The 26,815-nt window shown below is 38.7% G+C and overlaps 1 protein-coding gene across 1 annotated transcript in view; it reads right to left on the bottom strand.

Moving 5' to 3' along the window:
* The window catches only part of EQTN (equatorin), a gene marked incomplete at its 5' end in the record, with an annotated part of 367,375 nt that extends 340,852 nt beyond the window's left edge, over window positions 1-26,523 (bottom strand). The window contains 3 exons of the mRNA XM_082625779.1: window positions 15,384-15,446; window positions 19,083-19,145; window positions 26,481-26,523. Of these exons, the coding sequence (XP_082481905.1) occupies window positions 15,384-15,446; window positions 19,083-19,145; window positions 26,481-26,523 (169 nt within the window). The remainder of the gene's footprint in view (window positions 1-15,383; window positions 15,447-19,082; window positions 19,146-26,480) is intronic.
* Window positions 26,524-26,815: the final 292 nt, after the last annotated feature.

The following is a 26,815-nucleotide window of genomic DNA, read 5'->3' as shown; positions in this document are numbered from 1 at the left end:
CCTTCGAGGAGAGCCATCCTGGGTTGTTATGTTTTCACAAGTATTTTATAAGGAACAATACTCTTGTCAGAAAAAGTAAAAGGATAATTTTGATTTTGTAAACTCTCACTCTGAACTTTCCCCCACGGATAATCTTAGGAAGCACCAACAATTGACTCTAAGCAGAGGCAAGTTTATTTCTCAAGCATGTGATTGTTATATCATTATTTTTAAATTATATTAAAATGTACTAAATATATTTATATAAATATATACACACATGATATTTTAGATAAATATATATTTAATATAAATATAAATGTAATACATTTTACTAACATAAAGTTGTATTTTAAAAAGAGCTCACTTCCTATCACTTGGCAAGTAAATCTGAAAATTCAGTCTTAGATTTTTTTTTTTACCATTTAAAAGATTTTAGAGTGGCTTTAAATTGTAGTAGTACAAATTCTTTAAGCATGTTATTACTTTACGAAATACTCAGATTAATGAAAGTAAAAGTTTTAAGTCATATAATGATATGCTCCAGGTCTGCCTACAGTGTTGTAACTTTAATACTGTGAATAGTTTTTTCAATAGGTTCTTTACCTTCTTCTTCATTGCTGACTGTTTCAGGAGGTGGTAATGTCGTGTTTTCATTGACGAGTTTATCTACGAAAAGGCATAATGGATTATCAGCATATAAATATATTGACTCAACATTTGTGATTAAGCATTTTTTAAGCTAAAAAAGTAGAAGAAAAGGAGACAAAAATATCAAAACAAACAAAAAAAAACAAAGAGAGAGATGTTGACATTTTCCTGAGATACCTTAAAGGAGGGGAAAGAAGAAGGCTTTGAAGAATGATGTTTGTGTGATAATGGGTTGCCTGAGGTGGGATTAATATGCCTATAATTTGCAAGAGTGAGGAAAAACTGGGAGCGTGGGGCCACAGGCTTCCTTTGACAGTACGGAACATCTATCGAATGAGAGGCATTGGCTTCACATGGCTCCCTGAACAGGCCTTGAAGTGACACTGTCACTTCAGGACAAGTTGGTTGCTGGTCAGGGTGGTGACGTGAAAGAGTTGTAACATCAATGTCCTTGCAAACTGGAAACACATGCATGTTAACTACTCAAAACAGAGTTTTGGCCCTAAAGATTTGGGGCTACAAATCAAGGATTTTCAGGCCTGATTTAATATATATCTCAGTCTACAATGCGTCCATCTGGAGGTATGTCAGCAAGAGTGTATTTGGGAACAATTGTGACTGAAGGACCATTGTTCTCCCCACGAAGTTGGCAATTTCAGTTAAATTGCTGCATACAGGAGTCAATAAAGTTCCGTATGAAGTACAGGCAACCCCACTTCTAGGAAGATTTCTACTGAGCCTACAAACAGAATAGGTATCTTGTTGGCAAGGAAGGATGGAAAAACGAACCCGTTACCAGAGTTGACACAGATTCAGGCAGGGCTGGAACAATTGGTAAGTAATCCTTTAACTCTGCTATGCAACCCTCAGACTTGATTTTGGAGAAAAATGTCTGGATTGTCTCACTACTGCCTCGCTCTCATCGTTTTAGGGACTAAAAGAATTGTTAGTCAAAATTTTTCTGGAGATTTCCATCTCCTCGGGGAGCTTGCTCCTCCACAATGTCCCCGCCATGTCAACATGTCTCCCTCTGTTAGGGCCCCTTTTAAAATGGCAAAAATTTCTTATCCCAATACAACTTTGACAATCCTTTGGGGACGTGAATTGTAGAAAGAGAAGTTAGGGTTTTGGAATCTCTTCCATGGGTACTGTGGCCTTCAATAATCCATTTCCTAAGGGAATTTGAGGTACCTGGCTCTGTGTGTCTTATCCCAAATAGCTCAAGATGTTGTCTGCTGTGTGCAAGCAAAACTCCCATGAGAGGTTTGTCTAATTAATGTATGCCCTTGAAATGTCCCTATCCATTTATGCCCCAAATTTTGGAATTGCTCAAAATATTTCGTTATTGTCAAGTAGCTTTATTCATAGTTAGGCATTGCTGAGTCTGGCTTTTCCCAATATTGAATATGGTCATAGTCAGAAATATGCTGTCTTGCCTTATTTATTTTCATCCCCTTTTCCTTGTCTTCTTGTCTTTCATAGATATGAGCTATTGACACGTCAAGGTGAAAGACGTGGTATATGTACTTTAGGGACTTTTAATGGCCTCCAGAGTCACATGCTGGCAACAGTTTTATCTATCAATAGTTACACTTGGTGGAAAGATGCAAAAAAGAAATAATATTTGAAGCTGAAAGTGCAAAGCAGAAAGAAGTAAAAATCATTGGAAAAATGACATGATTTACCCAGTGATCTACTGTGTCTCAGAGTTTCCTTTCTTTGCCCAGCAGGTCCTGTAAGTAGCAGGGACATTAGGATGTCACTGCCCAATGGAGATCACAATGCTGGGGATGAATTCCCAAAAGCTTTGTGACTCAGTCTGATGTCTTTATCTTTGGTCCTACAACAGTTTTTAGGTATTTTTTTTTTTCATAAACCACTATCAGATTTTCTTTGAAAATTAAGAGTTATGTTTTCATGAGGTAATGTAAATTTTTGGTTCCTAGATTTAAAAGAACAATTAATATTGCCGATTGAAAGATGAGAACAGACCTTTTTGGTTTTCAAAGCATTTACAATACCGTATATTCTTTTGGATGAGCACAAGGTATCTCCTAAAACACTAATCAGACACCAAACTTCAATCCAAATGCCCTGCAAATTCTGGTTCATGGGCTATCTTAACTGTAATGATTATTTTTTTTTTTTCCGGTAAGCGGGCCTCTCACTGTTGCGGCCTCTCCCGTTGCAGAGCGCAGGCCCTGGATGCGCAGGCTCAGCGGCCATGGCTCACGGGCCCAGGCGCTCCGTGGCATGTGAGATCCTCCCGGACTGGGGCACGAACCCGCGTCGCCTGCATTGGCAGGCGGACTCTCAACCACTGCGCCACCAGGGAAGCCCCGGCTTCAGTAAATTTTTGATAGAACATTCATTCATTTGTTCCTTTAGTCATCTAAAAGTTAGACCTTGAGTTCCTATCATGTGCCAGACCCTGTGGTTGGCATTAAAGTTACAGAAATGAACAAGGTCTTATGCTCAAGGAACACGCTCTCAATTTGGGAGACAGACAAGAATCACTGTTCATTATGTTGCAGGGTAATGAGGGCTTTCATAGCGATGCACAGGTGGTATGCACAGAGGGATCTAATTCAACTTCCAAAGGCCAGAAACACTTGGACAGGGAGCTGATGCTCCCATATAGGCTCAGAGGACTAGAAATTGTTTGCCAGACAAACTATGTAAGAGAGAGGTCATTCCACGGTGAGCAAACTCAGGTGTCATAAGCAGGTTCGGTAAGTTCTCAGAGCTTCAGGTAGTCTGGAGTGGAGAATGCGGGTGAGGAATGTGACCAGAGATGAGACTGGCAAGTTCTTCAATGGTCAGATCATTTCAGACTTGAATGCCTGGTTAAGAACTTAGACTATGACCCCAAACCTAGTAGAAAATTACTGAAGGTATTTAAGAAGGGGCCAACCAGGATGATCAGATTTCTCTATTTAAATATATCAAGAAAGTGAATAATATTAGAGTAATCATATGAGAAACATACTTGGATTGCATGAACTGGAGAACATAGGGTTTCATGTAATGACAGTCCACTGTCTTCAATTAGACCACTCCTCTTTCAAGACCTTCGAGGAGAGCCATCCTGGGTTGTTATGTTTTCACAAGTATTTTATAAGGAACAATACTCTTGTCAGAAAAAGTAAAAGGATAATTTTGATTTTGTAAACTCTCACTCTGAACTTTCCCCCACGGATAATCTTAGGAAGCACCAACAATTGACTCTAAGCAGAGGCAAGTTTATTTCTCAAGCATGTGATTGTTATATCATTATTTTTAAATTATATTAAAATGTACTAAATATATTTATATAAATATATACACACATGATATTTTAGATAAATATATATTTAATATAAATATAAATGTAATACATTTTACTAACATAAAGTTGTATTTTAAAAAGAGCTCACTTCCTATAACTTGGCAAGTAAATCTGAAAATTCAGTCTTAGATTTTTTTTTTTACCATTTAAAGGATTTTAGAGTGGCTTTAAATTGTAGTAGTACAAATTCTTTAAGCATGTTATTACTTTACGAAATACTCAGATTAATGAAAGTAAAAGTTTTAAGTCATATAATGATATGCTCCAGGTCTGCCTACAGTGTTGTAACTTTAATACTGTGAATAGTTTTTTCAATAGGTTCTTTACCTTCTTCTTCATTGCTGACTGTTTCAGGAGGTGGTAATGTCGTGTTTTCATTGACGAGTTTATCTACGAAAAGGCATAATGGATTATCAGCATATAAATATATTGACTCAACATTTGTGATTAAGCATTTTTTAAGCTAAAAAAGTAGAAGAAAAGGAGACAAAAATATCAAAACAAACAAAAAAAAAACAAAGAGAGAGATGTTGACATTTTCCTGAGATACCTTAAAGGAGGGGAAAGAAGAAGGTTTTGAAGAATGATGTTTGTGATATAACGGGTTGCCTGAGGTGGGATTAATATGCCTATAATTTGCAAGAGTGAGGAAAAACTGGGAGCGTGGGGCCACAGGCTTCCTTTGACAGTACGGAACATCTATCGAATGAGAGGCATTGGCTTCACATGGCTCCCTGAACAGGCCTTGAAGTGACACTGTCACTTCAGGACAAGTTGGTTGCTGGTCAGGGTGGTGACGTGAAAGAGTTGTAACATCAATGTCCTTGCAAACTGGAAACACATGCATGTTAACTACTCAAAACAGAGTTTTGGCCCTAAAGATTTGGGGCTACAAATCAAGGATTTTCAGGCCTGATTTAGTATATATCTCAGTCTACAATGTGTCCATCTGGAGGTATGTCAGCAAGAGTGTATTTGGGAACAACTGTGACTGAAGGACCATTGTTCTCCCCACGAAGTTGGCAATTTCAGTTAAATTGCTGCATACAGGAGTCAATAAAGTTCCGTATGAAGTACAGGCAACCCCACTTCTAGGAAGATTTCTACTGAGCCTACAAACAGAATAGGTATCTTGTTGGCAAGGAAGGATGGAAAAACGAACCCGTTACCAGAGTTGACACAGATTCAGGCAGGGCTGGAACAATTGGTAAGTAATCCTTTAACTCTGCTATGCAACCCTCAGACTTGATTTTGGAGAAAAATGTCTGGATTGTCTCACTACTGCCTCGCTCTAATCGTTTTAGGGACTAAAAGAATTGTTAGTCAAAATTTTTCTGGAGATTTCCATCTCCTTGGGGAGCTTGCTCCTCCACAATGTCCCCGCCATGTCAACATGTCTCCCTCTGTTAGGGCCCCTTTCAAAATGGCAAAAATTTCTTATCCCAATACAACTTTGACAATCCTTTGGGGACCTGAATTGTAGGAAGAGAAGTTAGGGTTTTGGAATCTCTTCCATGGGTACTGTGGCCTTCAAAAATCCATTTCCTAAGGGAATTTGAGGTACCTGGCTCTGTGTGTCTTATCCCAAATAGCTCAAGATGTTGTCTGCTGTGTGCAAGCAGAATTCCCATGAGAGGTGTGTCTAATTAATGTATGCCCTTGAAATGTCCCTATCCATTTATGCCCCAAATTTTGGAATTGCTCAAAATATTTCGTTATTGTCAAGTAGCTTTATTCATAGTTAGGCATTGCTGAGTCTGGCTTTTCCCAATATTGAATATGGTCATAGTCAGAAATATGCTGTCTTGCCTTATTTATTTTCATCCCCTTTTCCTTGTCTTCTTGTCTTTCATAGATATGAGCTATTGACACGTCAAGGTGAAAGACGTGGTATATGTACTTTAGAGACTTTTAATGGCTTCCAGAGTCACATGCTGGCAACAGTTTTATCTATCAATAGTTACACTTGGTGGAAAGATGCAAAAAAGAAATAATATTTGAAGCTGAAAGTGCAAAGCAGAAAGAAGTAAAAATCATTGGAAAAATGACATGATTTACCCAGTGATCTACTGTGTCTCAGAGTTTCCTTTCTTTGCCCAGCAGGTCCTGTAAGTAGCAGGGACATTAGGATGTCACTGCCCAATGGAGATCACAATGCTGGGGATGAATTCCCAAAAGCTTTGTGACTCAGTCTGATGTCTTTATCTTTGGTCCTACAACAGTTTTTAGGTGTTTTTTTTTTTTCATAAACCACTATCAGATTTTCTTTGAAAATTAAGAGTTATGTTTTCATGAGGTAATGTAAATTTTTGATTCCTAGATTTAAAAGAACAATTAATATTGCCGATTGAAAGATGAGAACAGACCTTTTTGGTTTTCAAAGCATTTACAATACCGTATATTCTTTTGGATGAGCACAAGGTATCTCCTAAAACACTAATCAGACACCAAACTTCGATCCAAATGCCCTGCAAATTCTGGTTCATGGGCTATCTTAACTGTAATGATTTTTTTTTTTTTTCCGGTAAGCGGGCCTCTCACTGTTGCGGCCTCTCCCGTTGCAGAGCGCAGGCTCTGGATGCGCAGGCTCAGCGGCCATGGCTCACGGGCCCAGGCGCTCCGTGGCATGTGAGATCCTCCCGGACTGGGACACGAACCCGCGTCGCCTGCATTGGCAGGCGGACTCTCAACCACTGCGCCACCAGGGAAGCCCCGGCTTCAGTAAATTTTTGATAGAACATTCATTCATTTGTTCCTTTAGTCATCTAAAAGTTAGACCTTGAGTTCCTATCATGTGCCAGACCCTGTGGTTGGCATTAAAGTTACAGAAATGAACAAGGTCTTATGCTCAAGGAACACGCTCTCAATTTGGGAGACAGACAAGAATCACTGTTCATTATGTTGCAGGGTAATGAGGGCTTTCATAGCGATGCACAGGTGGTATGCACAGAGGGATCTAATTCAACTTCCAAAGGCCAGAAACACTTGGACAGGGAGCTGATGCTCCCATATAGGCTCAGAGGTCTAGAAATTGTTTGCCAGACAAACTATGTAAGAGAGAGGTCATTCCACGGTGAGCAAACTCAGGTGTCATAAGCAGGTTCGGTAAGTTCTCAGAGCTTCAGGTAGTCTGGAGTGGAGAATGCGGGTGAGGAATGTGACCAGAGATGAGACTGGCAAGTTCTTCAATGGTCAGATCATTTCAGACTTGAATGCCTGGTTAAGAACTTAGACTATGACCCCAAACCTAGTAGAAAATTACTGAAGGTATTTAAGAAGGGGCCAACCAGGATGATCAGATTTCTCTATTTAAATATATCAAGAAAGTGAATAATATTAGAGTAATCATATGAGAAACATACTTGGATTGCATGAACTGGAGAACATAGGGTTTCATGTAATGACAGTCCACTGTCTTCAATTAGACCACTCCTCTTTCAAGACCTTCGAGGAGAGCCATCCTGGGTTGTTATGTTTTCACAAGTATTTTATAAGGAACAATACTCTTGTCAGAAAAAGTAAAAGGATAATTTTGATTTTGTAAACTCTCACTCTGAACTTTCCCCCACGGATAATCTTAGGAAACACCAACAATTGACTCTAAGCAGAGGCAAGTTTATTTCTCAAGCATGTGATTGTTATATCATTATTTTTAAATTATATTAAAATGTACTAAATATATTTATATAAATATATACACACATGATATTTTAGATAAATATATATTTAATATAAATATAAATGTAATACATTTTACTAACATAAAGTTGTATTTTAAAAAGAGCTCACTTCCTATCACTTGGCAAGTAAATCTGAAAATTGAGTCTTAGATTTTTTTTTTTACCATTTAAAAGATTTTAGAGTGGCTTTAAATTGTAGTAGTACAAATTCTTTAAGCATGTTATTACTTTACAAAATACTCAGATTAGTGAAAGTAAAAGTTTTAAGTCATATAATGATATGCTCCAGGTCTCCCTACAGTGTTGTAACTTTAATACTGTGAATAGTTTTTTCAATAGGTTCTTTACCTTCTTCTTCATTGCTGACTGTTTCAGGAGGTGGTAATGTCGTGTTTTCATTGACGAGTTTATCTACGAAAAGGCATAATGGATTATCAGCATATAAATATATTGACTCAACATTTGTGATTAAGCATTTTTTAAGCTAAAAAAGTAGAAGAAAAGGAGACAAAAATATCAAAACAAACAAAAAAAAAACAGAGAGAGAGATGGTGACATCTTCCTGAGATACCTTAAAGGAGGGGAAAGAAGAAGGCTTTGAAGAATGATGTTTGTGATATAACGGGTTGCCTGAGGTGGGATTAATATGCCTATAATTTGCAAGAGTGAGGAAAAACTGGGAGCCTGGGGCCACAGGCTTCCTTTGACAGTACGGAACATCTATCGAATGAGAGGCATTGGCTTCACATGGCTCCCTGAACAGGCCTTGAAGTGATACCGTCACTTCAGGACAAGTTGGTTGCTGGTCAGGGTGGTGACGTGAAAGAGTTGTAACAGCAATGTCCTTGCAAACTGGAAACACATGCATGTTAACTACTCAAAACAGAGTTTTGGCCCTAAAGATTTGGGGCTACAAATCAAGGATTTTCAGGCCTGATTTAATATATATCTCAGTCTACAATGCGTCCATCTGGAGGTATGTCAGCAAGAGTGTATTTGGGAACAATTGTGACTGAAGGACCATTGTTCTCCCCACGAAGTCGGCAATTTCAGTTAAATTGCTGCATACAGGAGTCAATAAAGTTCCGTATGAAGTACAGGCAACCCCACTTCTAGGAAGATTTCTACTGAGCCTACAAACAGAATAGGTATCTTGTTGGCAAGGAAGGATGGAAAAACGAACCCGTTACCAGAGTTGACACAGATTCAGGCAGGGCTGGAACAATTGGTAAGTAATCCTTTAACTCTGCTATGCAACCCTCAGACTTGATTTTGGAGAAAAATGTCTGGATTGTCTCACTACTGCCTCGCTCTCATCGTTTTAGGGACTAAAAGAATTGTTAGTCAAAATTTTTCTGGAGATTTCCATCTCCTTGGGGAGCTTGCTCCTCCACAATGTCCCCGCCATGTCAACATGTCTCCCTCTGTTAGGGCCCCTTTCAAAATGGCAAAAATTTCTTATCCCAATACAACTTTGACAATCCTTTGGGGACCTGAATTGTAGGAAGAGAAGTTAGGGTTTTGGAATCTCTTCCATGGGTACTGTGGCCTTCAATAATCCATTTCCTAAGGGAATTTGAGGTACCTGGCTCTGTGTGTCTTATCCCAAATAGCTCAAGATGTTTTCTGCTCTGTGCAAGCAAAACTCCCATGAGAGGTTTGTCTAATTAATGTATGCCCTTGAAATGTCCCTATCCATTTATGCCCCAAATTTTGGAATTGCTCAAACTATTTCGTTATTGTCAAGTAGCTTTATTCATAGTTAGGCATTGCTGAGTCTGGCTTTTCCCAATATTGAATATGGTCATAGTCAGAAATATGCTGTCTTGCCTTATTTATTTTCATCCCCTTTTCCTTGTCTTCTTGTCTTTCATAGATATGAGCTATTGACACGTCAAGGTGAAAGACGTGGTATATGTACATTAGGGACTTTTAATGGCCTCCAGAGTCACATGCTGGCAACAGTTTTATCTATCAATAGTTACACTTGGTGGAAAGATGCAAAAAAGAAATAATATTTGAAGCTGAAAGTGCAAAGCAGAAAGAAGTAAAAATCATTGGAAAAATGACATGATTTACCCAGTGATCTACTGTGTCTCAGAGTTTCCTTTCTTTGCCCAGCAGGTCCTGTAAGTAGCAGGGACATTAGGATGTCACTGCCCAATGGAGATCACAATGCTGGGGATGAATTCCCAAAAGCTTTGTGACTCAGTCTGATGTCTTTATCTTTGGTCCTACAACAGTTTTTAGGTGTTTTTTTTTTTTCATAAACCACTATCAGATTTTCTTTGAAAATTAAGAGCTATGTTTTCATGAGGTAATGTAAATTTTTGGTTCCTAGATTTTAAAGAACAATTAATATTGCCGATTGAAAGATGAGAACAGACCTTTTTGGTTTTCAAAGCATTTACAATACCGTATATTCTTTTGGATGAGCACAAGGTATCTCCTAAAACACTAATCAGACACCAAACTTCGATCCAAATGCCCTGCAAATTCTGGTTCATGGGCTATCTTAACTGTAATGATTTTTTTTTTTTCCGGTAAGCGGGCCTCTCACCGTTGTGGCCTCTCCCGTTGCAGAGCGCAGGCTCTGGATGCACAGGCTCAGCGGCCATGGCTCACGGGCCCAGGCGCTCCGTGGCATGTGAGATCCTCCCGGACTGGGGCACGAACCCGCGTCGCCTGCATTGGCAGGCGGACTCTCAACCACTGCGCCACCAGGGAAGCCCCGGCTTCAGTAAATTTTTGATAGAACATTCATTCATTTGTTACTTTAGTCATCTAAAAGTTAGACCTTGAGTTCCTATCATGTGCCAGACCCTGTGGTTGGCATTAAAGTTACAGAAATGAACAAGGTCTTATGCTCAAGGAACACGCTCTCAATTTGGGAGACAGACAAGAATCACTGTTCATTATGCTGCAGGGTAATGAGGGCTTTCATAGCGATGCACAGGTGGTATGCACAGAGGGATCTAATTCAACTTCCAAAGGCCAGAAACACTTGGACAGGGAGCTGATGCTCCCATATAGGCTCAGAGGACTAGAAATTGTTTGCCAGACAAACTATGTAAGAGAGAGGTCATTCCACGGTGAGCAAGCTCAGGTGTCATAAGCAGGTTCGGTAAGTTCTCAGAGCTTCAGGTAGTCTGGAGTGGAGAATGTGGGTGAGGAATGTGACCAGAGATGAGACTGGCAAGTTCTTCAATGGTCAGATCATTTCAGACTTGAATGCCTGGTTAAGAACTTAGACTATGACCCCAAACCTAGTAGAAAATTACTGAAGGTATTTAAGAAGGGGCCAACCAGGATGATCAGATTTCTCTATTTAAATATATCAAGAAAGTGAATAATATTAGAGTAATCATATGAGAAACATACTTGGATTGCATGAACTGGAGAACATAGGGTTTCATGTAATGACAGTCCACTGTCTTCAATTAGACCACTCCTCTTTCAAGACCTTCGAGGAGAGCCATCCTGGGTTGTTATGTTTTCACAAGTATTTTATAAGGAACAATACTCTTGTCAGAAAAAGTAAAAGGATAATTTTGATTTTGTAAACTCTCACTCTGAACTTTCCCCCACGGATAATCTTAGGAAACACCAACAATTGACTCTAAGCAGAGGCAAGTTTATTTCTCAAGCATGTGATTGTTATATCATTATTTTTAAATTATATTAAAATGTACTAAATATATTTATATAAATATATACACACATGATATTTTAGATAAATATATATTTAATATAAATATAAATGTAATACATTTTACTAACATAAAGTTGTATTTTAAAAAGAGCTCACTTCCTATCACTTGGCAAGTAAATCTGAAAATTGAGTCTTAGTTTTTTTTTTTACCATTTAAAAGATTTTAGAGTGGCTTTAAATTGTAGTAGTACAAATTCTTTAAGCATGTTATTACTTTACGAAATACTCAGATTAATGAAAGTAAAAGTTTTAAGTCATATAATGATATGCTCCAGGTCTGCCTACAGTGTTGTAACTTTAATACTGTGAATAGTTTTTTCAATAGGTTCTTTACCTTCTTCTTCATTGCTGACTGTTTCAGGAGGTGGTAATGTCGTGTTTTCATTGACGAGTTTATCTACGAAAAGGCATAATGGATTATCAGCATATAAATATATTGACTCAACATTTGTGATTAAGCATTTTTTAAGCTAAAAAAGTAGAAGAAAAGGAGACAAAAATATCAAAACAAACAAAAAAAAAACAAAGAGAGAGATGTTGACATTTTCGTGAGATACCTTAAAGGAGGGAAAAGAAGAAGGCTTTGAAGAATGATGTTTGTGATATAACGGGTTGCCTGAGGTGGGATTAATATGCCTATAATTTGCAAGAGTGAGGAAAAACTGGGAGCCTGGGGCCACAGGCTTCCTTTGACAGTACGGAACATCTATCGAATGAGAGGCATTGGCTTCACATGGCTCCCTGAACAGGCCTTGAAGTGATACTGTCACTTCAGGACAAGTTGGTTGCTGGTCAGGGTGGTGACGTGAAAGAGTTGTAACATCAATGTCCTTGCAAACTGGAAACACATGCATGTTAACTACTCAAAACAGAGTTTTGGCCCTAAAGATTTGGGGCTACAAATCAAGGATTTTCAGGCCTGATTTAATATATATCTCAGTCTAGAATGCGTCCATCTGGAGGTATGTCAGCAAGAGTGTATTTGGGAACAATTGTGACTGAAGGACCATTGTTCTCCCCACGAAGTTGGCAATTTCAGTTAAATTGCTTCATACAGGAGTCAATAAAGTTCCGTATGAAGTACAGGCAACCCCACTTCTAGGAAGATTTCTACTGAGCCTACAAACAGAATAGGTATCTTGTTGGCAAGGAAGGATGGAAAAATGAACCCGTTACCAGAGTTGACACAGATTCAGGCAGGGCTGGAACAATTGGTAAGTAATCCTTTAACTCTGCTATGCAACCCTCAGACTTGATTTTGGAGAAAAATGTCTGGATTGTCTCACTACTGCCTCGCTCTCATCGTTTTAGGGACTAAAAGAATTGTTAGTCAAAATTTTTCTGGAGATTTCCATCTCCTTGGGGAGCTTGCTCCTCCACAATGTCCCCGCCATGTCAACATGTCTCCCTATGTTAGGGCCCCTTTCAAAATGGCAAAAATTTCTTATCCCAATACAACTTTGACAATCCTTTGGGGACGTGAATTGTAGAAAGAGAAGTTAGGGTTTTGGAATCTCTTCCATGGGTACTGTGGCCTTCAATAATCCATTTCCTAAGGGAATTTGAGGTACCTGGCTCTGTGTGTCTTATCCCAAATAGCTCAAGATGTTGTCTGCTGTGTGCAAGCAAAATTCCCATGAGAGGTTTGTCTAATTAATGTATGCCCTTGAAACGTCCCTATCCATTTATGCCCCAAATTTTGGAATTGCTCAAAATATTTCGTTATTGTCAAGTAGCTTTATTCATAGTTAGGCATTGCTGAGTCTGGCTTTTCCCAATATTGAATATGGTCATAGTCAGAAATATGCTGTCTTGCCTTACTTATTTTCATCCCCTTTTCCTTGTCTTCTTGCCTTTCATAGATATGAGCTATTGACACGTCAAGGTGAAAGACGTGGTATATGTACTTTAGAGACTTTTAATGGCTTCCAGAGTCACATGCTGGCAACAGTTTTATCTATCAATAGTTACACTTGGTGGAAAGATGCAAAAAAGAAATAATATTTGAAGCTGAAAGTGCAAAGCAGAAAGAAGTAAAAATCATTGGAAAAATGACATGATTTACCCAGTGATCTACTGTGTCTCAGAGTTTCCTTTCTTTGCCCAGCAGGTCCTGTAAGTAGCAGGGACATTAGGATGTCACTGCCCAATGGAGATCACAATGCTGGGGATGAATTCCCAAAAGCTTTGTGACTCAGTCTGATGTCTTTATCTTTGGTCCTACAACAGTTTTTAGGTGTTTTTTGTTTCATAAACCACTATCAGATTTTCTTTGAAAATTAAGAGCTATGTTTTCATGAGGTAATGTAAATTTTTGGTTCCTAGATTTAAAAGAACAATTAATATTGCCGATTGAAAGATGAGAACAGACCTTTTTGGTTTTCAAAGCATTTACAATACCGTATATTCTTTTGGATGAGCACAAGGTATCTCCTAAAACACTAATCAGACACCAAACTTCGATCCAAATGCCCTGCAAATTCTGGTTCATAGGCTATCTTAACTGTAATGATTTTTTTTTTTTTTCCGGTAAGCGGGCCTCTCACTGTTGTGGCCTCTCCCGTTGCAGAGCGCAGGCTCTGGATGCGCAGGCTCAGCGGCCATGGCTCACGGGCCCAGGCGCTCCGTGGCATGTGAGATCCTCCCGGACTGGGGCACGAACCCGCGTCGCCTGCATTGGCAGGCGGACTCTCAACCACTGCGCCACCAGGGAAGCCCCGGCTTCAGTAAATTTTTGATAGAACATTCATTCATTTGTTACTTTAGTCATCTAAAAGTTAGACCTTGAGTTCCTATCATGTGCCAGACCCTGTGGTTGGCATTAAAGTTACAGAAATGAACAAGGTCTTATGCTCAAGGAACACGCTCTCAATTTGGGAGACAGACAAGAATCACTGTTCATTATGTTGCAGGGTAATGAGGGCTTTCATAGCGATGCACAGGTGGTATGCACAGAGGGATCTAATTCCACTTCCAAAGGCCAGAAACACTTGGACAGGGAGCTGATGCTCCCATATAGGCTCAGAGGACTAGAAATTGTTTGCCAGACAAACTATGTAAGAGAGAGGTCATTCCACGGTGAGCAAACTCAGGTGTCATAAGCAGGTTCGGTAAGTTCTCAGAGCTTCAGGTAGTCTGGAGTGGAGAATGTGGGTGAGGAATGTGACCAGAGATGAGACTGGCAAGTTCTTCAATGGTCAGATCATTTCAGACTTGAATGCCTGGTTAAGAACTTAGACTATGACCCCAAACCTAGTAGAAAATTACTGAAGGTATTTAAGAAGGGGCCAACCAGGATGATCAGATTTCTCTATTTAAATATATCAAGAAAGTGAATAATATTAGAGTAATCATATGAGAAACATACTTGGATTGCATGAACTGGAGAACATAGGGTTTCATGTAATGACAGTCCACTGTCTTCAATTAGACCACTCCTCTTTCAAGACCTTCGAGGAGAGCCATCCTGGGTTGTTATGTTTTCACAAGTATTTTATAAGGAACAATACTCTTGTCAGAAAAAGTAAAAGGATAATTTTGATTTTGTAAACTCTCACTCTGAACTTTCCCCCACAGATAATCTTAGGAAGCACCAACAATTGACTCTAAGCAGAGGCAAGTTTATTTCTCAAGCATGTGATTGTTATATCACTATTTTTAAATTATATTAAAATGTACTAAATATATTTATATAAATATATACACACATGATATTTTAGATAAATATATATTTAATATAAATATAAATGTAATACATTTTACTAACATAAAGTTGTATTTTAAAAAGAGCTCACTTCCTATAACTTGGCAAGTAAATCTGAAAATTCAGTCTTAGATTTTCTTTTTTACCATTTAAAAGATTTTAGAGTGGCTTTAAATTGTAGTAGTACAAATTCTTTAAGCATGTTATTACTTTACAAAATACTCAGATTAATGAAAGTAAAAGTTTTAAGTCATATAATGATATGCTCCAGGTCTGCCTACAGTGTTGTAACTTTAATACTGTGAATAGTTTTTTCAATAGGTTCTTTACCTTCTTCTTCATTGCTGACTGTTTCAGGAGGTGGTAATGTCATGTTTTCATTGACGAGTTTATCTACGAAAAGGCATAATGGATTATCAGCATATAAATATATTGACTCAACATTTGTGATTAAGCATTTTTTAAGCTAAAAAAGTAGAAGAAAAGGAGACAAAAATATCAAAACAAACAAAAAAAAACAAAGAGAGAGATGTTGACATTTTCCTGAGATACCTTAAAGGAGGGGAAAGAAGAAGGCTTTGAAGAATGATGTTTGTGTGATAATGGGTTGCCTGAGGTGGGATTAATATGCCTATAATTTGCAAGAGTGAGGAAAAACTGGGAGCGTGGGGCCACAGGCTTCCTTTGACAGTACGGAACATCTATGGAATGAGAGGCATTGGCTTCACATGGCTCCCTGAACAGGCCTTGAAGTGATACTGTCACTTCAGGACAAGTTGGTTGCTGGTCAGGGTGGTGACGTGAAAGAGTTGTAACATCAATGTCCTTGCAAACTGGAAACACATGCATGTTAACTACTCAAAACAGAGTTTTGGCCCTAAAGATTTGGGGCTACAAATCAAGGATTTTCAGGCCTGATTTAATATATATCTCAGTCTACAATGCGTCCATCTGGAGGTATGTCAGCAAGAGTGTATTTGGGAACAATTGTGACTGAAGGACCATTGTTCTCCCCACGAAGTTGGCAATTTCAGTTAAATTGCTGCATACAGGAGTCAATAAAGTTCCGTATGAAGTACAGGCAACCCCACTTCTAGGAAGATTTCTACTGAGCCTACAAACAGAATAGGTATCTTGTTGGCAAGGAAGGATGGAAAAATGAACCCGTTACCAGAGTTGACACAGATTCAGGCAGGGCTGGAACAATTGGTAAGTAATCCTTTAACTCTGCTATGCAACCCTCAGACTTGATTTTGGAGAAAAATGTCTGGATTGTCTCACTACTGCCTCGCTCTCATCGTTTTAGGGACTAAAAGAATTGTTAGTCAAAATTTTTCTGGAGATTTCCATCTCCTTGGGGAGCTTGCTCCTCCACAATGTCCCCGCCATGTCAACATGTCTCCCTCTGTTAGGGCCCCTTTCAAAATGGCAAAAATTTCTTATCCCAATACAACTTTGACAATCCTTTGGGGACGTGAATTGTAGGAAGAGAAGTTAGGGTTTTGGAATCTCTTCCATGGGTACTGTGGCCTTCAATAATCCATTTCCTAAGGGAATTTGAGGTACCTGGCTCTGTGTGTCTTATCCCAAATAGCTCAAGATGTTGTCTGCTGTGTGCAAGCAAAATTCCCATGAGAGGTTTGTCTAATTAATGTATGCCCTTGAAACGTCCCTATCCATTTATGCCCCAAATTTTGGAATTGCTCAAAATATTTCGTTATTGTCAAGTAGCTTTATTCATAGTTAGGCATTGCTGAGTCTGGCTTTTCCCAATATTGAATATGGTCATAGTCAGAAATATGCTGTCTTGCCTTACTTATTTTCATCCCCTTTTCCTTGTCTTCTTGTCTTTCATAGACATGAGCTATTGACACGTCAAGGTGAAAGACGTGGTATATGTACTTTAGAGACTTTTAATGGCTTCCAGAGTCACATGCTGGCAACAGTTTTATCTATCAATAGTTACACTTGGTGGAAAGATGCAAAAAAGAAATAATATTTGAAGCTGAAAGTGCAAAGCAGAAAGAAGTAAAAATCATTGGAAAAATGACATGATTTACCCAGTGATCTACTGTGTCTCAGAGTTTCCTTTCTTTGCCCAGCAGGTCCTGTAAGTAGCAGGGACATTAGGATGTCACTGCCCAATGGAGATCACAATGCTGGGGATGAATTCCCAAAAGCTTTGTGACTCAGTCTGATGTCTTTATCTTTGGTCCTACAACAGTTTTTAGGTGTTTTCTTTTTTCATAAACCACTATCAGATTTTCTTTGAAAATTAAGAGCTATGTTTTCATGAGGTAATGTAAATTTTTGGTTCCTAGATTTTAAAGAACAATTAATATTGCCGATTGAAAGATGAGAACAGACCTTTTTGGTTTTCAAAGCATTTACAATACCGTATATTCTTTTGGATGAGCACAAGGTATCTCCTAAAACACTAATCAGACACCAAACTTCGATCCAAATGCCCTGCAAATTCTGGTTCATAGGCTATCTTAACTGTAATGATTTTTTTTTTTTTTCCGGTAAGCGGGCCTCTCACTGTTGTGGCCTCTCCCGTTGCAGAGCGCAGGCTCTGGATGCGCAGGCTCAGCGGCCATGGCTCACGGGCCCAGGCGCTCCGTGGCATGTGAGATCCTCCCGGACTGGGGCACGAACCCGCGTCGCCTGCATTGGCAGGCGGACTCTCAACCACTGCGCCACCAGGGAAGCCCCGGCTTCAGTAAATTTTTGATAGAACATTCATTCATTTGTTACTTTAGTCATCTAAAAGTTACACCTTGAGTTCCTATCATGTGCCAGACCCTGTGGTTGGCATTAAAGTTACAGAAATGAACAAGGTCTTATGCTCAAGGAACACGCTCTCAATTTGGGAGACAGACAAGAATCACTGTTCATTATGTTGCAGGGTAATGAGGGCTTTCATAGCGATGCACAGGTGGTATGCACAGAGGGATCTAATTCAACTTCCAAAGGCCAGAAACACTTGGACAGGGAGCTGATGCTCCCATATAGGCTCAGAGGACTAGAAATTGTTTGCCAGACAAACTATGTAAGAGAGAGGTCATTCCACGGTGAGCAAGCTCAGGTGTCATAAGCAGGTTCGGTAAGTTCTCAGAGCTTCAGGTAGTCTGGAGTGGAGAATGTGGGTGAGGAATGTGACCAGAGATGAGACTGGCAAGTTCTTCAATGGTCAGATCATTTCAGACTTGAATGCCTGATTAAGAACTTAGACTATGACCCCAAACCTAGTAGAAAATTACTGAAGGTATTTAAGAAGGGGCCAACCAGGATGATCAGATTTCTCTATTTAAATATATCAAGAAAGTGAATAATATTAGAGTAATCATATGAGAAACATACTTGGATTGCATGAACTGGAGAACATAGGGTTTCATGTAATGACAGTCCACTGTCTTCAATTAGACCACTCCTCTTTCAAGACCTTCGAGGAGAGCCATCCTGGGTTGTTATGTTTTCACAAGTATTTTATAAGGAACAATACTCTTGTCAGAAAAAGTAAAAGGATAATTTTGATTTTGTAAACTCTCACTCTGAACTTTCCCCCACAGATAATCTTAGGAAACACCAACAATTGACTCTAAGCAGAGGCAAGTTTATTTCTCAAGCATGTGATTGTTATATCATTATTTTTAAATTATATTAAAATGTACTAAATATATTTATATAAATATATACACACATGATATTTTAGATAAATATATATTTAATATAAATATAAATGTAATACATTTTACTAACATAAAGTTGTATTTTAAAAAGAGCTCACTTCCTATCACTTGGCAAGTAAATCTGAAAATTCAGTCTTAGATTTTTTTTTTTACCATTTAAAAGATTTTAGAGTGGCTTTAAATTGTAGTAGTACAAATTCTTTAAGCATGTTATTACTTTACAAAATACTCAGATTAATGAAAGTAAAAGTTTTAAGTCATATAATGATATGCTCCAGGTCTGCCTACAGTGTTGCAACTTTAATACTGTGAATAGTTTTTTCAATAGGTTCTTTACCTTCTTCTTCATTGCTGACTGTTTCAGGAGGTGGTAATGTCATGTTTTCATTGACGAGTTTATCTACGAAAAGGCATAATGGATTATCAGCATATAAATATATTGACTCAACATTTATGATTAAGCATTTTTTTAGCTAAAAAAGTAGAAGAAAAGGAGACAAAAATATCAAAACAAAAAAAAAAAAAAAAAGAGAGAGATGTTGACATTTTCCTGAGATACCTTAAAGGAGGGGAAAGAAGAAGGCTTTGAAGAATGATGTTTGTGTGATAATGGGTTGCCTGAGGTGGGATTAATATGCCTATAATTTGCAAGAGTGAGGAAAAACTGGGAGCGTGGGGCCACAGGCTTCCTTTGACAGTACGGAACATCTATCGAATGAGAGGCATTGGCTTCACATGGCTCCCTGAACAGGCCTTGAAGTGATACTGTCACTTCAGGACAAGTTGGTTGCTGGTCAGGGTGGTGACGTGAAAGAGTTGTAACATCAATGTCCTTGCAAACTGGAAACACATGCATGTTAACTACTCAAAACAGAGTTTTGGCCCTAAAGATTTGGGACTACAAATCAAGGATTTTCAGGCCTGATTTAATATATATCTCAGTCTACAATGCGTCCATCTGGAGGTATGTCAGCAAGAGTGTATTTGGGAACAATTGTGACTGAAGGACCATTGTTCTCCCCACGAAGTTGGCAATTTCATTTAAATTGCTTCATACAGGAGTCAATAAAGTTCCGTATGAAGTACAGGCAACCCCACTTCTAGGAAGATTTCTACTGAGCCTACAAACAGAATAGGTATCTTGTTGGCAAGGAAGGATGGAAAAATGAACCCGTTACCAGAGTTGACACAGATTCAGGCAGGGCTGGAACAATTGGTAAGTAATCCTTTAACTCCGCAATGCAACCCTCAGACTTGATTTTGGAGAAAAATGTCAGGATTGTCTCACTACTGCCTCGCTCTCATCGTTTTAGGGACTAAAAGAATTGTTAGTCAAAATTTTTCTGGAGATTTCCATCTCCTTGGGGAGCTTGCTCCTCCACAATGTCCCCGCCATGTCAACATGTCTCCCTCTGTTAGGGCCCCTTTTAAAATGGCAAAAATGTCTTATCCCAATACAACTTTGACAATCCTTTGGGGACCTGAATTGTAGGAAGAGAAGTTAGGGTTTTGGAATCTCTTCCATGGGTACTGTGGCCTTCAATAATCCATTTCCTAAGGGAACTTTAGGTACCTGGCTCTGTGTGTCTTATCCCAAATAGCTCAAGATGTTGTCTGCTGTGTGCAAGCAAAATTCCCATGAGAGGTTTGTCTAATTAATGTATGCCCTTGAAACGTCCCTATCCATTTATGCCCCAAATTTTGGAATTGCTCAAAATATTTCGTTATTGTCAAGTAGCTTTATTAATAGTTAGGCATTGCTGAGTCTGGCTTTTCCCAATATTGAATATGGTCATAGTCAGAAATATGCTGTCTTGCCTTATTTATTTTCATCCCCTTTTCCTTGTCTTCTTGTCTTTCATAGATATGAGCTATTGACACATCAAGGTGAAAGACGTGGTATATGTACTTTAGAGACTTTTAATGGCTTCCAGAGTCACATGCTGGCAACAGTTTTATCTATCAATAGTTACACTTGGTGGAAAGATTTAAAAAAGAAATAATATTTGAAGCTGAAAGTGCAAAGCAGAAAGAAGTAAAAATCATTGGAAAAATGACATGATTTACCCAGTGATCTACTGTGTCTCAGAGTTTCCTTTCTTTGCGCAGCAGGTCCTGTAAGTAGCAGGGACATTAGGATGTCACTGCCCAATGGAGATCACAATGCTGGGGATGAATTCCCAAAAGCTTTGTGACTCAGTCTGATGTCTTTATCTTTGGTCCTACAACAGTTTTTAGGTGTTTTCTTTTTTCATAAACCACTATCAGATTTTCTTTGAAAATTAAGAGCTATGTTTTCATGAGGTAATGTAAATTTTTGGTTCCTAGATTTAAAAGAACAATTAATATTGCCGATTGAAAGATGAGAACAGACCTTTTTGGTTTTCAAAGCATTTACAATACCGTATATTCTTTTGGATGAGCACAAGGTATCTCCTAAAACACTAATCAGACACCAAACTTCGATCCAAATGCCCTGCAAATTCTGGTTCATAGGCTATCTTAACTGTAATGATTTTTTTTTTTTTTCCGGTAAGCGGGCCTCTCACTGTTGTGGCCTCTCCCGTTGCAGAGCGCAGGCTCTGGATGCGCAGGCTCAGCGGCCATGGCTCACGGGCCCAGGCGCTCCGTGGCATGTGAGATCCTCCCGGACTGGGGCACGAACCCGCGTCGCCTGCATTGGCAGGCGGACTCTCAACCACTGCGCCACCAGGGAAGCCCCGGCTTCAGTAAATTTTTGATAGAACATTCATTCATTTGTTACTTTAGTCATCTAAAAGTTACACCTTGAGTTCCTATCATGTGCCAGACCCTGTGGTTGGCATTAAAGTTACAGAAATGAACAAGGTCTTATGCTCAAGGAACACGCTCTCAATTTGGGAGACAGACAAGAATCACTGTTCATTATGTTGCAGGGTAATGAGGGCTTTCATAGCGATGCACAGGTGGTATGCACAGAGGGATCTAATTCCACTTCCAAAGGCCAGAAACACTTGGACAGGGAGCTGATGCTCCCATATAGGCTCAGAGGACTAGAAATTGTTTGCCAGACAAACTATGTAAGAGAGAGGTCATTCCACGGTGAGCAAACTCAGGTGTCATAAGCAGGTTCGGTAAGTTCTCAGAGCTTCAGGTAGTCTGGAGTGGAGAATGTGGGTGAGGAATGTGACCAGAGATGAGACTGGCAAGTTCTTCAATGGTCAGATCATTTCAGACTTGAATGCCTGGTTAAGAACTTAGACTATGACCCCAAACCTAGTAGAAAATTACTGAAGGTATTTAAGAAGGGGCCAACCAGGATGATCAGATTTCTCTATTTAAATATATCAAGAAAGTGAATAATATTAGAGTAATCATATGAGAAACATACTTGGATTGCATGAACTGGAGAACATAGGGTTTCATGTAATGACAGTCCACTGTCTTCAATTAGACCACTCCTCTTTCAAGACCTTCGAGGAGAGCCATCCTGGGTTGTTATGTTTTCACAAGTATTTTATAAGGAACAATACTCTTGTCAGAAAAAGTAAAAGGATAATTTTGATTTTGTAAACTCTCACTCTGAACTTTCCCCCACAGATAATCTTAGGAAGCACCAACAATTGACTCTAAGCAGAGGCAAGTTTATTTCTCAAGCATGTGATTGTTATATCACTATTTTTAAATTATATTAAAATGTACTAAATATATTTATATAAATATATACACACATGATATTTTAGATAAATATATATTTAATATAAATATAAATGTAATACATTTTACTAACATAAAGTTGTATTTTAAAAAGAGCTCACTTCCTATAACTTGGCAAGTAAATCTGAAAATTCAGTCTTAGATTTTCTTTTTTACCATTTAAAAGATTTTAGAGTGGCTTTAAATTGTAGTAGTACAAATTCTTTAAGCATGTTATTACTTTACAAAATACTCAGATTAATGAAAGTAAAAGTTTTAAGTCATATAATGATATGCTCCAGGTCTGCCTACAGTGTTGTAACTTTAATACTGTGAATAGTTTTTTCAATAGGTTCTTTACCTTCTTCTTCATTGCTGACTGTTTCAGGAGGTGGTAATGTCATGTTTTCATTGACGAGTTTATCTACGAAAAGGCATAATGGATTATCAGCATATAAATATATTGACTCAACATTTGTGATTAAGCATTTTTTAAGCTAAAAAAGTAGAAGAAAAGGAGACAAAAATATCAAAACAAACAAAAAAAAACAAAGAGAGAGATGTTGACATTTTCCTGAGATACCTTAAAGGAGGGGAAAGAAGAAGGCTTTGAAGAATGATGTTTGTGTGATAATGGGTTGCCTGAGGTGGGATTAATATGCCTATAATTTGCAAGAGTGAGGAAAAACTGGGAGCGTGGGGCCACAGGCTTCCTTTGACAGTACGGAACATCTATGGAATGAGAGGCATTGGCTTCACATGGCTCCCTGAACAGGCCTTGAAGTGATACTGTCACTTCAGGACAAGTTGGTTGCTGGTCAGGGTGGTGACGTGAAAGAGTTGTAACATCAATGTCCTTGCAAACTGGAAACACATGCATGTTAACTACTCAAAACAGAGTTTTGGCCCTAAAGATTTGGGGCTACAAATCAAGGATTTTCAGGCCTGATTTAATATATATCTCAGTCTACAATGCGTCCATCTGGAGGTATGTCAGCAAGAGTGTATTTGGGAACAATTGTGACTGAAGGACCATTGTTCTCCCCACGAAGTTGGCAATTTCAGTTAAATTGCTGCATACAGGAGTCAATAAAGTTCCGTATGAAGTACAGGCAACCCCACTTCTAGGAAGATTTCTACTGAGCCTACAAACAGAATAGGTATCTTGTTGGCAAGGAAGGATGGAAAAATGAACCCGTTACCAGAGTTGACACAGATTCAGGCAGGGCTGGAACAATTGGTAAGTAATCCTTTAACTCTGCTATGCAACCCTCAGACTTGATTTTGGAGAAAAATGTCTGGATTGTCTCACTACTGCCTCGCTCTCATCGTTTTAGGGACTAAAAGAATTGTTAGTCAAAATTTTTCTGGAGATTTCCATCTCCTTGGGGAGCTTGCTCCTCCACAATGTCCCCGCCATGTCAACATGTCTCCCTCTGTTAGGGCCCCTTTCAAAATGGCAAAAATTTCTTATCCCAATACAACTTTGACAATCCTTTGGGGACGTGAATTGTAGGAAGAGAAGTTAGGGTTTTGGAATCTCTTCCATGGGTACTGTGGCCTTCAATAATCCATTTCCTAAGGGAATTTGAGGTACCTGGCTCTGTGTGTCTTATCCCAAATAGCTCAAGATGTTGTCTGCTGTGTGCAAGCAAAATTCCCATGAGAGGTTTGTCTAATTAATGTATGCCCTTGAAACGTCCCTATCCATTTATGCCCCAAATTTTGGAATTGCTCAAAATATTTCGTTATTGTCAAGTAGCTTTATTCATAGTTAGGCATTGCTGAGTCTGGCTTTTCCCAATATTGAATATGGTCATAGTCAGAAATATGCTGTCTTGCCTTACTTATTTTCATCCCCTTTTCCTTGTCTTCTTGTCTTTCATAGACATGAGCTATTGACACGTCAAGGTGAAAGACGTGGTATATGTACTTTAGAGACTTTTAATGGCTTCCAGAGTCACATGCTGGCAACAGTTTTATCTATCAATAGTTACACTTGGTGGAAAGATGCAAAAAAGAAATAATATTTGAAGCTGAAAGTGCAAAGCAGAAAGAAGTAAAAATCATTGGAAAAATGACATGATTTACCCAGTGATCTACTGTGTCTCAGAGTTTCCTTTCTTTGCCCAGCAGGTCCTGTAAGTAGCAGGGACATTAGGATGTCACTGCCCAATGGAGATCACAATGCTGGGGATGAATTCCCAAAAGCTTTGTGACTCAGTCTGATGTCTTTATCTTTGGTCCTACAACAGTTTTTAGGTGTTTTCTTTTTTCATAAACCACTATCAGATTTTCTTTGAAAATTAAGAGCTATGTTTTCATGAGGTAATGTAAATTTTTGGTTCCTAGATTTTAAAGAACAATTAATATTGCCGATTGAAAGATGAGAACAGACCTTTTTGGTTTTCAAAGCATTTACAATACCGTATATTCTTTTGGATGAGCACAAGGTATCTCCTAAAACACTAATCAGACACCAAACTTCGATCCAAATGCCCTGCAAATTCTGGTTCATAGGCTATCTTAACTGTAATGATTTTTTTTTTTTTTCCGGTAAGCGGGCCTCTCACTGTTGTGGCCTCTCCCGTTGCAGAGCGCAGGCTCTGGATGCGCAGGCTCAGCGGCCATGGCTCACGGGCCCAGGCGCTCCGTGGCATGTGAGATCCTCCCGGACTGGGGCACGAACCCGCGTCGCCTGCATTGGCAGGCGGACTCTCAACCACTGCGCCACCAGGGAAGCCCCGGCTTCAGTAAATTTTTGATAGAACATTCATTCATTTGTTACTTTAGTCATCTAAAAGTTACACCTTGAGTTCCTATCATGTGCCAGACCCTGTGGTTGGCATTAAAGTTACAGAAATGAACAAGGTCTTATGCTCAAGGAACACGCTCTCAATTTGGGAGACAGACAAGAATCACTGTTCATTATGTTGCAGGGTAATGAGGGCTTTCATAGCGATGCACAGGTGGTATGCACAGAGGGATCTAATTCAACTTCCAAAGGCCAGAAACACTTGGACAGGGAGCTGATGCTCCCATATAGGCTCAGAGGACTAGAAATTGTTTGCCAGACAAACTATGTAAGAGAGAGGTCATTCCACGGTGAGCAAGCTCAGGTGTCATAAGCAGGTTCGGTAAGTTCTCAGAGCTTCAGGTAGTCTGGAGTGGAGAATGTGGGTGAGGAATGTGACCAGAGATGAGACTGGCAAGTTCTTCAATGGTCAGATCATTTCAGACTTGAATGCCTGATTAAGAACTTAGACTATGACCCCAAACCTAGTAGAAAATTACTGAAGGTATTTAAGAAGGGGCCAACCAGGATGATCAGATTTCTCTATTTAAATATATCAAGAAAGTGAATAATATTAGAGTAATCATATGAGAAACATACTTGGATTGCATGAACTGGAGAACATAGGGTTTCATGTAATGACAGTCCACTGTCTTCAATTAGACCACTCCTCTTTCAAGACCTTCGAGGAGAGCCATCCTGGGTTGTTATGTTTTCACAAGTATTTTATAAGGAACAATACTCTTGTCAGAAAAAGTAAAAGGATAATTTTGATTTTGTAAACTCTCACTCTGAACTTTCCCCCACAGATAATCTTAGGAAACACCAACAATTGACTCTAAGCAGAGGCAAGTTTATTTCTCAAGCATGTGATTGTTATATCATTATTTTTAAATTATATTAAAATGTACTAAATATATTTATATAAATATATACACACATGATATTTTAGATAAATATATATTTAATATAAATATAAATGTAATACATTTTACTAACATAAAGTTGTATTTTAAAAAGAGCTCACTTCCTATCACTTGGCAAGTAAATCTGAAAATTCAGTCTTAGATTTTTTTTTTTACCATTTAAAAGATTTTAGAGTGGCTTTAAATTGTAGTAGTACAAATTCTTTAAGCATGTTATTACTTTACAAAATACTCAGATTAATGAAAGTAAAAGTTTTAAGTCATATAATGATATGCTCCAGGTCTGCCTACAGTGTTGCAACTTTAATACTGTGAATAGTTTTTTCAATAGGTTCTTTACCTTCTTCTTCATTGCTGACTGTTTCAGGAGGTGGTAATGTCATGTTTTCATTGACGAGTTTATCTACGAAAAGGCATAATGGATTATCAGCATATAAATATATTGACTCAACATTTATGATTAAGCATTTTTTTAGCTAAAAAAGTAGAAGAAAAGGAGACAAAAATATCAAAACAAAAAAAAAAAAAAAAGAGAGAGATGTTGACATTTTCCTGAGATACCTTAAAGGAGGGGAAAGAAGAAGGCTTTGAAGAATGATGTTTGTGTGATAATGGGTTGCCTGAGGTGGGATTAATATGCCTATAATTTGCAAGAGTGAGGAAAAACTGGGAGCG

This window comes from Mesoplodon mirus (genome assembly GCF_964341445.2).
Source record: "Mesoplodon mirus genome assembly, chromosome: 1".
NCBI classification, from domain to species: domain Eukaryota; kingdom Metazoa; phylum Chordata; class Mammalia; order Artiodactyla; family Ziphiidae; genus Mesoplodon; species Mesoplodon mirus.
The sequence above is the reverse complement of the archived record's forward strand: the minus strand, read 5'-3'. Positions and strand labels throughout refer to the sequence as shown.